The sequence below is a fragment of the Medicago truncatula genome, chromosome 6, assembly GCF_003473485.1.
Source record: "Medicago truncatula cultivar Jemalong A17 chromosome 6, MtrunA17r5.0-ANR, whole genome shotgun sequence".
NCBI classification, from domain to species: Eukaryota; Viridiplantae; Streptophyta; class Magnoliopsida; order Fabales; family Fabaceae; genus Medicago; species Medicago truncatula.
In genome coordinates, this window is record NC_053047.1 from 41,124,500 (window position 1) to 41,140,361 (window position 15,862).

A 15,862-nucleotide genomic window follows, 5' to 3' on the forward strand; every position below is an offset into this window, starting at 1 on the left:
ATATTAAAAGGATATAATTGAAAATTTGTTTAAAGAGACAAAAAAAAATTATTACATTAACATCGAAGCTTATTTCACAAAATTATTAAACAACTAATGCTAAATTATTGAACACATAATGTTAAATCTGTGGTACAAAAGGATAGACGGGGAATGATAAATATTTGGCAAGTGTACCAAAAAAACTATCGAAGTAGTACTAAAGTTCATATCCACGAGGACCGTTGTTAATTTCTACTTAACAAGTTAGTTAAAATAAAGGATGTATGAAATTTATGGGTTGCCCTAGGACAGTTGGATTTGGTTTTATAAAACTTAAACAAAGTAAATAAAATGGGTTGATAATTGGATTAAAACAGATGATCAAGCCTTTCGAATTCTTTATTGCTCACTGTGAGTAATTTGGCTCTCTTCTCTCTCAAAGAAATTAATCTAGCTTTACGACGGATTAACTAAGTGGTTTTGATCAATCTCTTAACTCAAAACCCTTTCGTAAGTTATAACATTTTAATCTCTTAAACCGATTGAATAACTGCGGAAGCATGGTGAGAACGTTAATCCATATGTCATAACCTTCAATTTTCTATATCTAGGTTCCTAGGTTGAATTAACATAATTACTATTTCAGGATTAAAAGCTAGGGTTAGTAGTCATTCAATTCCTAAGATAAATTTATGTGATTGAAAGAAGTTAGGGTTAATAGTCATGCAAACAATCATACGAAAAGCAATGAACACAAATAATTCTAAATAAAGACTAGGTTTTCATTGATGTCAAAGAGAGTTCTTAACAAATTACATACTTACATATTACAAAGATTCATCTCATGGCTTAATCAATCTAAGAGTTTAGCTACTCATAACTAAACAATCAAATACATAGAAATAATATAACATACATAAATCAGAACCAACTATTAGTTGGGTGAGATCCATTACGTGTTCTTCAACTTCCTGGTGTTGTCTATGCTCTGTTTAGGTCTCTAAAATCGCATACTAAGCTTCTGGTTGCATCTGACTTTTATAGACAAAGAATTAGAGTTTCAGAAAAGCCCACCATCGTGCCACGTTTCGAGACCATCGTGGCACGATTTGCTCATTAATCCTACGTGGCAGCAAATTTACTCAACCATCATGGCACATTACACATCCATCGTGCGATGATTTTTCTAGTATTTTCAGGTAAATTCCACGCTTCAAACGTGCCATGATTCAGGTCCATTGTGGCACGATTTAGGTCCATCTTCAGGTAAATTCTTGCATTCTTCTCCAATTTGTGCAAAACTTCTCTTATGTGAATCTTGAGCTGATTTATCCATGTATTCAAACATTTGACTCTCAAAACATTACAAAAAGGACACAAATATGACTAAAAAACTAGTGTTGACGTACTGTCATCAGAGAAGAAAGCTCGAGTAAGGTTTGTTTCCTCTCTAGAGAGAATGAAACTTTGATGGTCAACTCCACACCTAGACAAATCAACCTTCACTTCAGACAAATGGTTCAAATTTACAAACTGACATGCCCTTAAACCATTCATACATTTCTTAAAATATTATAGTAACCTTTTTTTTTGCATCAAAGGTCAATGATGGAAGCACAATGTAGAAGAAAAGAGAAGGAGGAAATGTGAGATGAAATGAGAATTTGTAAAAGATTGGTGGGTATTTATAAGATGAATTTTTGAATAATTAGTACATAGAGTGTAACATCCTTCAATGCATGGTCAAAAAACATTTTAAAGTCTTGTTGATCAGTTAATTCTTGTTGTCGAACCCAAAAAACATGTTAAATGAGTCGTGCTTGATGATCAAGCCATTGTATAGTTTATGTGGTGGTTCAGATCATATAATTCAGAATATACCTATAATTGTTCGGATTATATAATCGAAACTGATCCTAGACTATGTTAAAATTCATACTTTTTTGGGTGATGTAAATTTCATATTATATAATCTGAACCAGTCAAGTACATAATTTTTCTGTGGTCCACAACCTACTCAACTGGAAGCATCTAGTTCATCCAAATGAAGCTCAGGGATGACGATGATGTGAAAACCATGTTATTGATATTTGGTCAGAATAGTACTAAAGGACCAATTGAGTTGAACACTGAATTGGTCAAAGATTTTGACGATATTTGAATAAGTTTGACCGGACTCAAGAAATTAGGACTCGTGTAGATATACCAGATGAAGAAATAAGTTTGGCTGATCTATGACCTTTTATGTTTGCACTTCATTATGTTGTTTTATGTTAGTGTATTATGTAACACTCTAATTTTTATTTAATTATTTTTAATTGTGTGGTGTTATTTATTTGGTTTTGGTGAGTTATGTGGTGTGTATATATATATATATATATTATATGATTATTTTATTAAATAATAAGAATAAGTGGAAAATATGATTAATTAGAATTTGGGGGTTATGAAATAATTAGTATAGTTAGTGGGAGTTAATTGCTAATTAGGGGAGTTACACTTTGGGAGTTAAGGAAAGAAAAACAGAGAAAAACGTTTTACGTGAAAACAGTCAAGTTTTGGGGAGAAAAGCTAGTGCAAGGGAGAGGAGCTTAGGAACCATTTTCTGCTGTGTTTATTCTGCAATTCTAAGGTAAGGGTGAGGTTTACCGCAATTCTATAGGTTCTGAATTCTGATTTTGTTCTAACAGGTTTATGTGAGAATTGGGAGAAGTTAGGTTTTGGTTGATTAAGGGGTTTTGGGTGTAGGAATCGTGGAATTGAGGTTAGAAGTGGGTTCTGGGTGCATAAAACCTTTCATTGCATATCTGTAAACTAATTTGGGGAGTGAATTGAGGAAAAATGGAATTTTTGGGAAAAACCTGCATTCTGCCCGTACAGAAGTTCATCGCTCGCCTCGCGAGTGATACAACTCGCCATGGCGAGTAGCCTTGTGAAAATCTGGATTTTTAAAATGTTGTTATAAGCCGTATTTTGGGTAGTTTCATGTGCCTAGATGATTTCTAAGAGGACTGGAGCAAGTTTTAGGTTTAAAAGATGATTAGGGAGCTTAGAATTGAGGTTTGAGTGAGAAAAATAGCATTTTTCCCGAGAGCACCATATTTCTGTTCGCCTCGAGTTCGCCTCCAACTCGCCATGGCGAGTACTTGATTTTCTGAGCTCGCCATAGCGAGCAGATGTGCTCGCGAGGCGAGCTGCCCAGTATTTTGTTGGTTGATTTCTGTTGTTGTTTGGATGGTTTATTTGGTTGAATTATTGCATGGCTTGTATGCTGATATATACTTCCCTGGATGCTTTGGTTGGTTGTGATGAATGGATGCTGACTGAATGTACGTTGTACTTAATTAAAATTCCCTTAAAGTTGTAAATTGGATGGTGAATCATATATTATGTATATGTATAGGTTGGTTGGTATGTAGATATACTCAAGGGGATTAGTTGCATAAACATAACAGTGGGAGAGCTTTGGCTCTGGAATGCTTAGTCGTTCAAAGTGGTGGAGTACTAGTTACTCAAAGTGGTGTAGTGGTGAGGACTTATGTCCTGATGAGAATGCTTTAACCATTCGACAACGGTGTGGGTCACGGCCCTGATTTTTGGTACCACATGCATGGGTGTTTAGAGGAGTCTTAGTGGAGTGGTGATAAGTTGCATTTGTTGTTGAGAAGTTTATGAATTAATATTGTCGATAAGATGCGAAAATGATGTTATGTAAATAATAATGTGGATGAATTATATGATAGGGTGTTAGATTCAATTGATGTATTCTTTACCTATATTTTGTTGTGAATCTCACCCCTTCTGCTTGAAAATGTTGCCCTTCCTATGGGTAACTTGCAGGTGATCCTGAGTAGTTGGTGGTGGCTCAATGTGTCTAGGACTCTGATGCGTGGGATGGGATTTATAGTTTAAATTTCTACCTATGTATCAAATTTTGGAACAAGTTAACGTAGTCCATGTTTATTGTTGAATTTTTATGTTGAGGCCTAGTGCCAAGATTAATGTTGGATAATAGAGTTTAATTTTGAAGAATATTCCGTTGCAGTTTAATGAAGTTTTATGAAGGATGTTGTTAAATAGTTTTAATCTATTTAAGAATTTATGTTTAGTAGTGTGACATGCTGTTTGGTGTTGAACTCTGATTTTATAATTATAATTAAATTGATTTTGGGAAACGGGGTGTTACATATTATGTCGTTTTTATTTTAAAGTATTTAAAATTGTTATATTTACTGTATGTTGCTGATATTAAATTACATGTGTTAAAACTCGTGCTTTATAGGGTGAAGGACACGATTTTACAAACTGAACCTGTCAAGTACATGATTTTTCGATTGCTCATATTGCATCGACAGTTTATGTAGCTCACGATGCCCAAAAACTCGTATAAATAGATGTGTTCGGTTCATTTGCTATAAAAGACAACACAAAGTTATGAAAATTATTTGGTAGATCTGAGCACCAAAAGGTTGTCATGAACTTATTCTTACTACCCTGTCAATAGACACATGTGAGTTGGCATGACAACAGGATCAAACTCAAAAAAGATCTTGAATCACCTTTCCTTTCGCTTTCGTCATCGATCATATATATGATATTATGTTCTTTTATATCATCACTCACCTTATTATGTTTTTTCTACATCATCGCTCAACTTATTATGTTGTTTTACGCTGTTAAATTATGTTGTTTTATTTTATTTTTTTGCGAATGTACACATATTTTGGAAAAGATAAATGATATTTATATATTTATTTTTTGACAACTTTTGAAACTACCCTCTCTCTCATACTCACATGTGTTTTTATTTTCTTTCTTCTTCTTTCTCTCTCTATTGTTTTAGTCCAATAAAAAGAGGAAAAAAAACAATTGTGAGAAGAGTTGTAAAAAATTAATTGTACAAATATCACTTCTCTTTAAAAAATGATTATATGTTTCATTCTTTGGATATGATAGTCCTAACTAAGGGTCATAGTACATCTCATATACAAGGACTCTGTCTCTAGAGTACAACGATGTATAATTATGTATGACTATTGACTACCATGGTCATACAAAAGTTCAGTTACATGGCAGTCAAAATATGTGAGTGATATAGCAATGTTTGACTTCCAAATTATTTCAATTGAAAATTGTATCTACAAAAGAATATCTCAGTGATTCTTTCACTGATTAGTCGGAAAATAATAGTACACCGATTTTCGCCCTAAAAAATAATAGTACATTGATTTTAGGGTTAAATATGTTTTTGGTCCCTATAAATATACCAATTTTTCCTTTTAGTCCCTCTAAAATTTTCCTTCAACTTTTAGTCCCTATAAAATTTCAATCACTACTTTTGGTCCCTATTTTAAAGTTAATTTTAGTATTTTTGAATGAAATTGTGCAGAAATGTGTAGAATATTGTAAAAATATTTCCCAAAAAAAAATTAGAATTTTTTTAACTAAACATAAATTTAATATGAACTTTTAACCATAAAAAATATAAAAATTCATATTAAATTCATGTTCTTTTAAAAAATTCGAAATTTTTTTGGGAGAGATTCTTATAATATTATGAATTTTTCTGCAAAATTTTATTCAAAAATACGAATTCTACATATGATTTTATTTTAAAGGAGGGACCAAAAGTGAAGATTGAAAATTTTTAAGGGACTAAAAGTTGAAGGAAAATTTTAGAGGGACTAAAACGAAAAGTTGGTATATTTATAGAGACCAAAATCATATTTAACCCTTGATTTTATAGTATGACAAAACGTAAGCCGTCTCCCTATGTAGAAAATAACTAAGGTTACATGTAGTTTTAGATCTCAACATCGGTTTCAGATTCCAGTTCTTATTACATTTTCATAAAATAAGTATTAAACAATCTCGACACTGATTTAAAATCGACTAATATTCATTACAGCGATAAGATGTAACTGCGTGGATCGCATTCAATTTTTAGGCCAAATAAGTTTGCGTTAGACACGACTTATTGAGTTCTATGGAAGATTTTTGATTTTGAACGGCAGAAATAATTGGCGTTATGTATCCTTCAACGATGCATATACATGCTACATTAATGGTCGTTTTAGACATTCAATCAGACAACTCATGTTTCGAGATTCAGCGAGTGAAATTAACTTTAAAATTTCATCTTAGTACAGGTGTTGTTTAATCGTTATGAGATAAATGTAGATTTTTAGACTGTGATACATATATTAATAATAGTATCCAATGAAAAACATACATATATGATACATGTATCTATACCAAATAGATATATGATATATACAAGAGACAGTTTTTCATAGCTCCAAAACCATAGTGTGAATTTAACACTATTCAAATACAAAAAGACCAACATCATAAGCACCACCAACACCTCTCCATCTTGAAAAACCATGATCCAAGAGAGAGCAAGGAAAAAACCACAACATCATAGTAAATCAAATAAAGTGCTATCAAAACCATCATCCCGTGACTTTTTACTTGACAAAGTAGTAAAATGTAAATGGTGCTTATACATATGACAAAAAGGCTGTAACCCGTGACTAATTAAATAGATGGAAAAAAATGAGTCCAGTTAAATCTCAGTAGTTGAATTGAATATCAATTCAAATCAACCGTGCATATTTAACTGGACTAATGATATTCTATCTATTGTGGGAGTTGTTGTAAGGTGACTGAATCGCAACTAATTTTTGTTGCAATTTGAGATTTTTATAAAACCTTTTAATAAATTCTTCAGCTGCAACATCAACATGACTATGATCATCCCCTTCTTCTTCCTTGAGAGGAAATGGAGAATCAGTGACTCTAATTTTTTTCCCAATGGGACTTTTTCCAAAACCAGGAAATGCCACTAAAGGAGAAGGAGAAGAAAAAGAAGAAACATCAATATCATTGAGGATTTCTAGAACCTTTTGAATGGTTGAAACATCGTTGTGGTGGCGGCCGCGGTGATAGTTATTATTTTTGCTGTGGAATTTAATGGCAGTGGGGCTGTTGCTGCAGCTGAACTCGTAGTCGTGGGGAGAGACGAAGGAGGCAGTCGAGTGGTGGCGGAGAGCTAGAGTGTTGGCTATGGCTTTGATGGCGGCGAGTTTGCTACGTTTTAACAAGAGATTTAATTGTGCTACCATTTTGCTTTTGGCTATGTTTTTTGTAAACATGAACAAAATTATACGTAGTGTGTTCCATACTTTCTTTGTAACTACCATTGCTTGGTTTGTTTCAATTTCCATTGTTGTAACGGTTTGATGAGTTTGTGAGTGTTTTTTTGTTTTGTTGAGAGAGAGAATGAGAATGTGTGAACGTGTGTAATATGATTGTGATATGGTTTGTGTTTGTGATAGAGAGTTGGAGTTAGGTGGTATATAAAGGGGTTCCAATTACAAATTATAATTATCCATTAAGGAATAGATTATTACAAATTTATAATTAAGCATTTCTAAAAAGATAACAACACTACCTGCCAAAAAAAGAAACAAAAGAGAACAACACTTACTTAAAAGTTCAACTTTTTCAATGTATGAGCAATGACTGCTATGGCTATACAAATTCAGTTATATTGTGGTTGCCAAATTATAACTGTTCAAAATTGTACAAAGGAATGGCACAGTGCTTTTTACCTTGTTAGAAAAATAGTACACTCCTTTTTCTTCATGAGCTAAAAAACAAAAGTTATTTACATAGATAACCTTATCTTTTTTACTCATTCAAGATTTCTTCATTTTTGCATTTCTAAAATATGGATGCATACATATATTATGAGAAAGAGAGATTAGTTATAAGAAATATATGAAGAAGAAATGTATGTTATATTAATATCGTAATTGTTGAACATTAATGTGATGTTGGAAAATAAATTGGAAGATTAAACATCAAATAATTATACTTTGATCTAATTTTGTGTGAATTGAAAAAATAGAGTGTGGGGTTCCACATAAAATAAAACTTACAAATTAGTAGTGTTTAAACTGTGGTATTTAGTTTTAAATACTTGGTAATGATAAAAATAATAGTAATTATTATTTTTATTCAATAATATCACTTTCCATAAATTTAGTTTAGGGTGATTGTGATAAGAATAATAATTAAATTGAATTTCTTATATTTCATTCATTCAAATCTAATAGTTTGTTTCCTCCACTTTTGTGGATCTGTTTCTTTTGATCATATCCACAACTGTTGTCGAACTGATTAATGGATAAACTCCCTTTTAATCTTAACCATTAGAGTAACTGCTGTCGCAATTTTTGTTAAAACAATTACAGAATCTCTATATAAATAGAGGACTCCACTCAGTTCAAAAACACACCAAAGAGTTTCATTGAGTTGTCGGGAACTCTTTTTCTCTTCTCCCTTTCTTGACTTGTGTTGACGAGTCTTTCTTTTCTTCATCTCCTTTTTCCATCCCTTCAGAATTAAGAGTCTTCTTAAGACCATAGTCCCTTTTTCGGTTTAATGTCCCTTCGCAATTAAGTATGGTCTTAAAACATAGTCTCTTCGATAATATATGTTCCTTCGGAATAAAGAGTACTTTTAAGATCATAGTCCCTATTTGGAATAACAATGTCCCGTCGGAATTAAGAAAGGTATATAAAAATTATTTCAATATTTTTCTACTTGAGGAGAAATGGTGGTATCACCATATTTGAGTGGTAGAATGGTGGTAACATCATATTTGAGTGGTCTCGGCACCATAACAGAGTGGTGACAATATCATATTAAAGTGGTTTCAATATTAAAGAGTGGTTTTAGTACCATATTTGAGGGTGTAAATCTCGAAGGATTTTCTACAATGCAGTAGTTAACCGCACAGTTGTAGTTGAGTTTGTTTTATCCTGGAGACGGCATGGTTGATAGTCTGTCTTGCACAATTTTGGCCAGTGCCACGAAACGTCTTAAAGAGAGCGACCTGGTGGTAACTCAACCTAATAACAATTTCGGTAGATAACAAAATTTAAAAATCCAAATACAACAGTTTGGAAATCCAAAAACAACAGTAATGTTAATCAAATTACTTGGTGTCTAAGATGAAATCTCTCTTTTGGTGTTAATCTTGCTGAAAGAAAAAAAAAATTGAATCACGGTTATATGTTTCTTATAGTGGTCTAAATGTATGTGGGCTTGATATTAGATATAGTCTAAAGCTTATGGCATGATTCATTGAGTAGTCTTTTCTTAAGGCAGTTTTGAATAGCATCAATTTTCATCAACGCCTGATTTTCTTGATAATGAATTTGTGTTTCTAAGGCGTCCTTTTCAGTTTTGTTGAATGGTGGTCTTTGTCAACCATTTGTGTGCTGAAATTTTTTCAGATATTTTTTTCTAGAGCTATTGAAAGGAACACTCTCCATGAATTCCATATTGCAAGAGAAGCATTTGACAACCTCATCTTTTGTAGAGCTAACCAGCTAGATGATATCGGTATTCTCCAACTGTGAGGTCTCGGATTCGAATCTGGGTCACGACGTCCGGCCTACTTTTAACTCCTAACTTTATGTTTAATGTTATTACAACATAAATTTTACGTTTATATATTAAAATAATTTTTGTTTCCCACTTATATATATATATATATATTTTTTTTTTTTTTAATTTTTAGCTTCATGACTGGTATCGTTATTAGAGATCAATTAATGCATTGAAGCTCTTTTAAATTTTACTATCGTCAAAACTTGATTTAAGACTAACAATTGAGTCTGCTTTAGATATATGCGGATGATATTTGAAGATGATTTATTTACTGTTTGAAGGGGATTTTAGTTACATGCTAGATACTATAAATTATATTGTAGTAAATCCAAACAATCAATTATTTTTTATTAAATTTATTATTTCAAGCTCCCTATGAGTAGACATTCATTGTACGTACCTAAATTTAGTGCATTTGGTTGATGAAATACAAACAAAAACTTGTGTGCATTTTGTTTGCAGCTTTTATATTAAAAGAATACATGAAGAAAGGTAGCAATTTAACAAAAGGAAAGGCAAAAAGCAAAACACTAGTTAGTGGATAAAATTACTCTAATAAAAAGTTGGTGAGAAATTGAGATGATAGTGCTCTATAATTGAATGCAATCACTATAAGTGACTCTTTCTTCATCTCAATGTTTTGATTGATTCATAATATGATAAAGTAGTTGATACTTGATGTATGTAAGGTACGTAACCAACGTGTAACTTACATATACAATTACTTAACAAACTCAATACTTTGAACCATAAGTTTTGCTTTTGACATTGCTGATATTTTAATCTTTTTAATTCTTATAGTTAATTTTGAGATATACTTTTGCATTAGCTAATAGTTTTTCAACACATGGCATGCAAATTATATGGAGATTAATCATAATTATCTAAGACACGTAGATCACATGAATATCATTTTCGAAACATCAATCACATTCCATTTGACATTGATATGCAATCCTGTCTCATTGATGTCTATATACATCATCCGGTCACTATTATAAGCAAAAATCAATATTTTATATTCATTCAATTAATAATGTATATAGTATTTATTATAGACTACATACATCATTTAATAAATGAAACTAAATGTTGATTTTTGCTTTTAATAGTGATCGGAGGATGTGTGTGTATATATATATATATATATATATATATATATATATATATATATATATATTTTATTTTATATTTTAATTTTCTTTATTCTTATTTAATAATCAAACCTTTTATTTTTGTAAGAATCCCACTTTTTTTTTAGGAACTCTTTTTTTAATGATCCCACTTATTGTTTATCAACATGTCTAATATATTACATTGCTTAATTTAAATTGAAATTTTTTATTGATGGAAAAGATAAAGTATTAATTAATGAAAAAGTACTAAATAATTTGGTAATCCCACTTCTTGCTTAGCAACATATCTAATCTAATATATGACACTGCTTTTAATTGAAAAATTATCGAAGCAAATGATAAAAGTTTAATTATTGAAGAAGTACTAAATAATTTATAGCAGCAAATTGTGATGTAACACCTCTACCACAATTCCTTATACTATTTTTAGACACTATTACTTTTTTTTAATAGCAAATATTAGTAGTAGAATTCTGAGGGTCAAATTAAATTTTCAACCTCTTTATCACTATAATTTTTAAATTCCACAACACAATTAAGTACTACCAAATCACCATATGTCATATATGTATCTGAACATGCTACTAATGAATAATAAACTGTAAAAGTATTTAGGCTAAGATTGTTACATTATCTTGACATAGTTAGAATGTGTTACCATATATTCCTGCTTAAAAAGGAAATAACCACTCAATGGTATAAACACACATTGGATCAAATAAGTACTTGTATAGATTTAGGGGAATACATGCGAAGACATAAGACTTCTCATACATAGCAAACTTTACAATAGTCGTAGTGTTAAGGAGCATTATTTAGTGTGAAATTATTTAGAGGTGGTAGTGGATTAGTTTGTCCATTTCTTATACTAAAAAGAAATATAGAAAGTAATGGGACTGGCATAGTGGAACCATTTTCTAAAAAACAAAAAAGAGATGTTGCTTTGTGTTGAAATTGATTAAAAATTTGATTTTGAAGGTTTGTCAAAATCGTAGTGCGATTGGTGTTAATTGTGGTGCGATTTGATTCAACAATTTAGAGGTTCTGGTGTGCATTTTTTTGTTTCATGAAGAGGTCAAATCGTGATGTAATTTGTGGATCAAGTTCAGTATTGTATTGTGGTACGAGCTCTACATTGTGCGCGATCCATCAAATTGTGGCTCGGATTTCATGGGTCTAATGCACTATATAAGTTTTCATTCTTGTGGGAATCTTATCAAAACCAAAGGAGAGAACTTTTATAGTAAAAAGGTAAGGGTTGAGTGAGAGCAATCCTTAGGTTGGAAAACACTTCACAAATACCTTGGGTAGTGAGATCTCAATAGAAAAATGTTAAAAATTATTTTTTTGTTGTTTTTTCTTAGGATTCATCGTGGGTTTGAGTGACTTGAAAAGTGTGTAGAAATTAGAGCTTGTTCTTTTTGAGCTTAGGATATAATTTCTTGTAACATCTTTGTATCACACATTTTATAGTGAATTGTAGAGCCCTTTGGACTAGATACCCGCTCTCTCCCCGAAATGTAGGATAAATTTATCATAACTAGGTAAAAAAAAAACTTTGTGTGTTGATTTTTCTACTTTCTTATCTTTGTTGCTTTGGTTATACATGTGGGTTGCTTCACACATATCTAGGTTTCTTTGAGATGTGGTTGATAATGAAGTTGTATTTTAGGCTTTCCAAGTTAGCATTTGTCTTAGGTTTGAATAAATTTCTTCTTCTCCTAAAAGTCCTTTCCATTTCAGAATACACATGAAACCCTAGCGACGATAGTGACTTGTACATTTAAGTCACACCTACTAGTAATCACCAAAACTATTAGTAAACAAAAAAATAAAATTTAACAACTTTTGAAAAAAACTTCGAAAATTTAAACTTTTTTTAATTCCTGACAATGACGTCAAAAATTTGATATGTTGAGTGTTAATGTTAAAAGAGATCGAAAATGGAGAAGACAATTCATGCATAATCAACTTCAAAATTTAATTTTAGACCGTGTGTTGCGAATTAGGATCCTCTCTTATTCCTCTCACTTTTTGGATAGCAATAGGGCATAAGTCCAATAAAGAAATAATTACCGTCTAATAAGATGCGGAGTAGAAACACAAGTTAAATCAGTTAAAAATAACATATTAATTTGAGCAGGACCATTTTCATATAACATCAAAGTCAAACCTCCCACACAAGCTATATTTTCAAAAGTGCCGACACAAGCATGAGCTTGTCTCTACGAAGGATAAATCCAAACTTCCCAATTCACATCCAACCAACGTTTAATGTCTTGCAATAAAATCCAACATGTAGTGGCCACTACAAAGAATCAACATGAAGCTCCACTCTATTAAAACCACGAGCTCTAGCGAACTTCAAACGCACCCCAAAGCTCAGCTACATATGCATTACGACTCCCCAATCCTTTTGTGAAACCACAACACTCCTCCACAACCAACTATATATCCCCCTTTAGATGCGTCATCGGTATTAAGATGGATCGATCCTATATTTGGTGGCTTCCAATATATATTCTCCACCACGCTCCTACGTACTACTAGCAATCAGAAGATATTTGGTTGTCCATGAAACAATTAACCCTTCTTATAATCTCATTCCTTGAGTTAAGAGGCATAATAGCTTCACTATCATGACTTAATTTGTAAAAATTCCTCTCCCCAAAATTGATATCAGATAACCAAAATTGTATAATAAACATGAATAAATGTTAATTTTTAAACGGTGAAACATATATTAATAATCAATGACCGATGAAAATTAAACTTTTTTACTATCACACAAGAAATGGAAAAACATTCATAATATATATATATATATATATATATATATATATATATATATATATATATACACACACAAAAAGACAAGTATTACATAGCTCCAAAACCATAATGTGATTTTAACACTGTTCAATTACAAAAAGACCAACACCATAAGCACCACCATCACCTCTCCATCTTGAAAAACCATGATCCAAGAGGGGGCAAAGAAAAACCATGATCACATGATATCAAAACCATCATCACGTGACTTTTTAACAAAGTAGTAAAATGTATAAGGCGCTTATACATATGGAAAAGAAAGAAAAAGTTGTAACATGTGTCTAATTAAATAGATGGAATAAAAACTAGTCCAATGTTGTTTATCCCTCCATTAGTCCAGTCAAATCTCATTAATTGAATTGAATCTGAGTATCAATTCAATTCAACCGTCGATATTTGACTAGACTAATGATGTTCTATCTGTCGCGGTTGGTGTAAGGTGATTGAAAAGCCACTAATTTCTCTTGCAAGTTAAGATTCTTATAAAACCTTTTAATAAATTCTTCCGCTGCAACATCAACATAACTATGATCATCACCTTCATCTACCTTTAGAGGAAATGGCGAATCAGTGACTCTAATTTTTTTCCCAATGGGAGTTTTTCCAAATCCAGGAAATGTCACTAAAGGAGAAGGAGAAGAAAATGAAGAAGCATCAACATCATTGAGGATTTCAAGAACCTTTTGAATGGTGGAAACATCGTTGCGGTGGCGACCATGGTGGTGGTTTTTATTTTTGTTGTGGAATTTAATGAACGCGGGGCTGTTGCTGCAGCTGAACTCATAGTCGTGGGGAGAGACAAAGGAGGCGGACGAGTGGTGGCGGAGAGTGAGAGTGTTGGCTATGGCTTTGATAGCGGCGAGTTTGCCACGTTTTAGCAAGAGATTTAATTGTGCTACCATTTTGCTTTTGGCAATGTTTTTTGTAAACATGAACAAAATTATACGTAGTGTGTTCCATACTTTCTTTGTAACTACCATTGCTTGGTTTGTTTCAATATCCATTTTTTATTTTGTTGAGAGAGAATGAGAATGTGTAAATGTGTGTGTGAATGGGATGTAATATGTTTGATATGGTTTGTGATATGAGAGTTAGAGTTTGGTGGTATATAAAGGGGTTCCAAATATAATTATAAGGAATAGATTATAATAAATTTAAAATTAAGTGTTTCTAAAAAGATAACCACACTACCTTAAAAGTTCAACTTTTGCAATGAATGAGCATTGACTATTTATAGCCATAGAAATTCAGTTATATCGCAGTTGCCAAATTCTTTTTAACAGTTGAAAATTGGTCAAAACAATAGCACACTATTGCTTACCTTGTCAGAAAAATAGTACACATAAATTTTTCTTTATGAGCAAAAAAACAAATGTTATTTACATAGATAGTTATATTTTTTACTCCTTCAATGATGGAATGATTGAGCGGTCTTTTCTTAAGGCAGTTTTGAATGGCATGAATTTTCATCGGTAACTCATTTTCTTGATCATGAATTGTGTTTTGAATATGTCCTTTTCAGTTTTGTGGAATGGTGGCCCAAATCAACCGTTGTGACCCACAGAAGTATGAGAAAGAGTGATCTAATATAACCTTTGTCGGACACTAGGCGCAGTCGAAAGCGGAGGCTAACAAATGCAAAACATAGATTGAAAAGAAACAAATTTGCAAGCAACAAACCTGTGAAAATATAGTTCGGAATCCACGGAACTTGATAAAACTCTTTGAAATAATATTGAATGAATAAAAACTACCTCTCAAATACAACTCAAGTGTTTAAATATTAGTGAAACCCTAATGGGCTGAAAATTCAAAACAGAAATAATAAAGTGCAAATTATTCAAATTGGACTGAAATAATTATACTAAGGAAACCCTCTTAAACCAGTTGATTTATTGAATTGAAAAGTGTTTCATTGTTGTTTTCCCCTTGTTGATTGTTGATTTATCAAGTATTAAAGAATTTTGTTGGTGTTTGGTTGCAACTAACATCAACAAAATTTACTTATTGATTGATAGACTGTTTTGCCTTATAATGACTCTTCTAGTTTCTATATTCACAACTGATAGATCATTTTCAGCAATGAGGATTATCAACATTAGGTTGATAAATATGATGGGAGGTGAGTTTCTAATTGATAACATGAAAGTTTATATTGAAGGAAAAGTTAGTGAAAGTATTACTTATAAGTCTATTATTGATAAATTCAAATCACTCGAAATATGTAGAGTATTAATTTAAAATTTTAAGATATGAATTTAGTTTTTTAATGATCAACTTTGTATTTAATACTTATTAGAACATAAACTTAACGTCTAAATTTTAAAGTTAATTTTGGTGTCTCACCATTGAGTGCGTGTGTGTTTTTTTAATTTCTGGCTTGCCACTAAAACTGTTATTAGAGATTGAAACGATTACGTTGAAATATTGGTCACTTAGTGTATTGA

The 15,862-nt window shown here is 31.7% G+C and overlaps 2 protein-coding genes across 2 annotated transcripts; both read right to left on the reverse strand.

The window, feature by feature from the left end:
• Positions 1-6,137: 6,137 nt before the first annotated feature.
• LOC25496953 (uncharacterized) lies at positions 6,138-7,310 on the reverse strand. The gene has a single exon (XM_013597702.3). The coding sequence runs from the start codon at positions 7,209-7,211 to the stop codon at positions 6,621-6,623; it is 591 nt and encodes a 196-aa protein (XP_013453156.1). The 5' UTR covers positions 7,212-7,310; the 3' UTR covers positions 6,138-6,620.
• Positions 7,311-13,468: 6,158 nt separating this feature from the next.
• Positions 13,469-14,481, reverse strand: LOC25496954 (uncharacterized). Its single transcript, XM_013597703.3, has one exon. It carries the CDS (start codon positions 14,417-14,419, stop codon positions 13,832-13,834), a length of 588 nt encoding a protein of 195 aa, XP_013453157.1. The 5' UTR covers positions 14,420-14,481; the 3' UTR covers positions 13,469-13,831.
• Between the last annotated feature and the right edge of the window lie 1,381 nt (positions 14,482-15,862).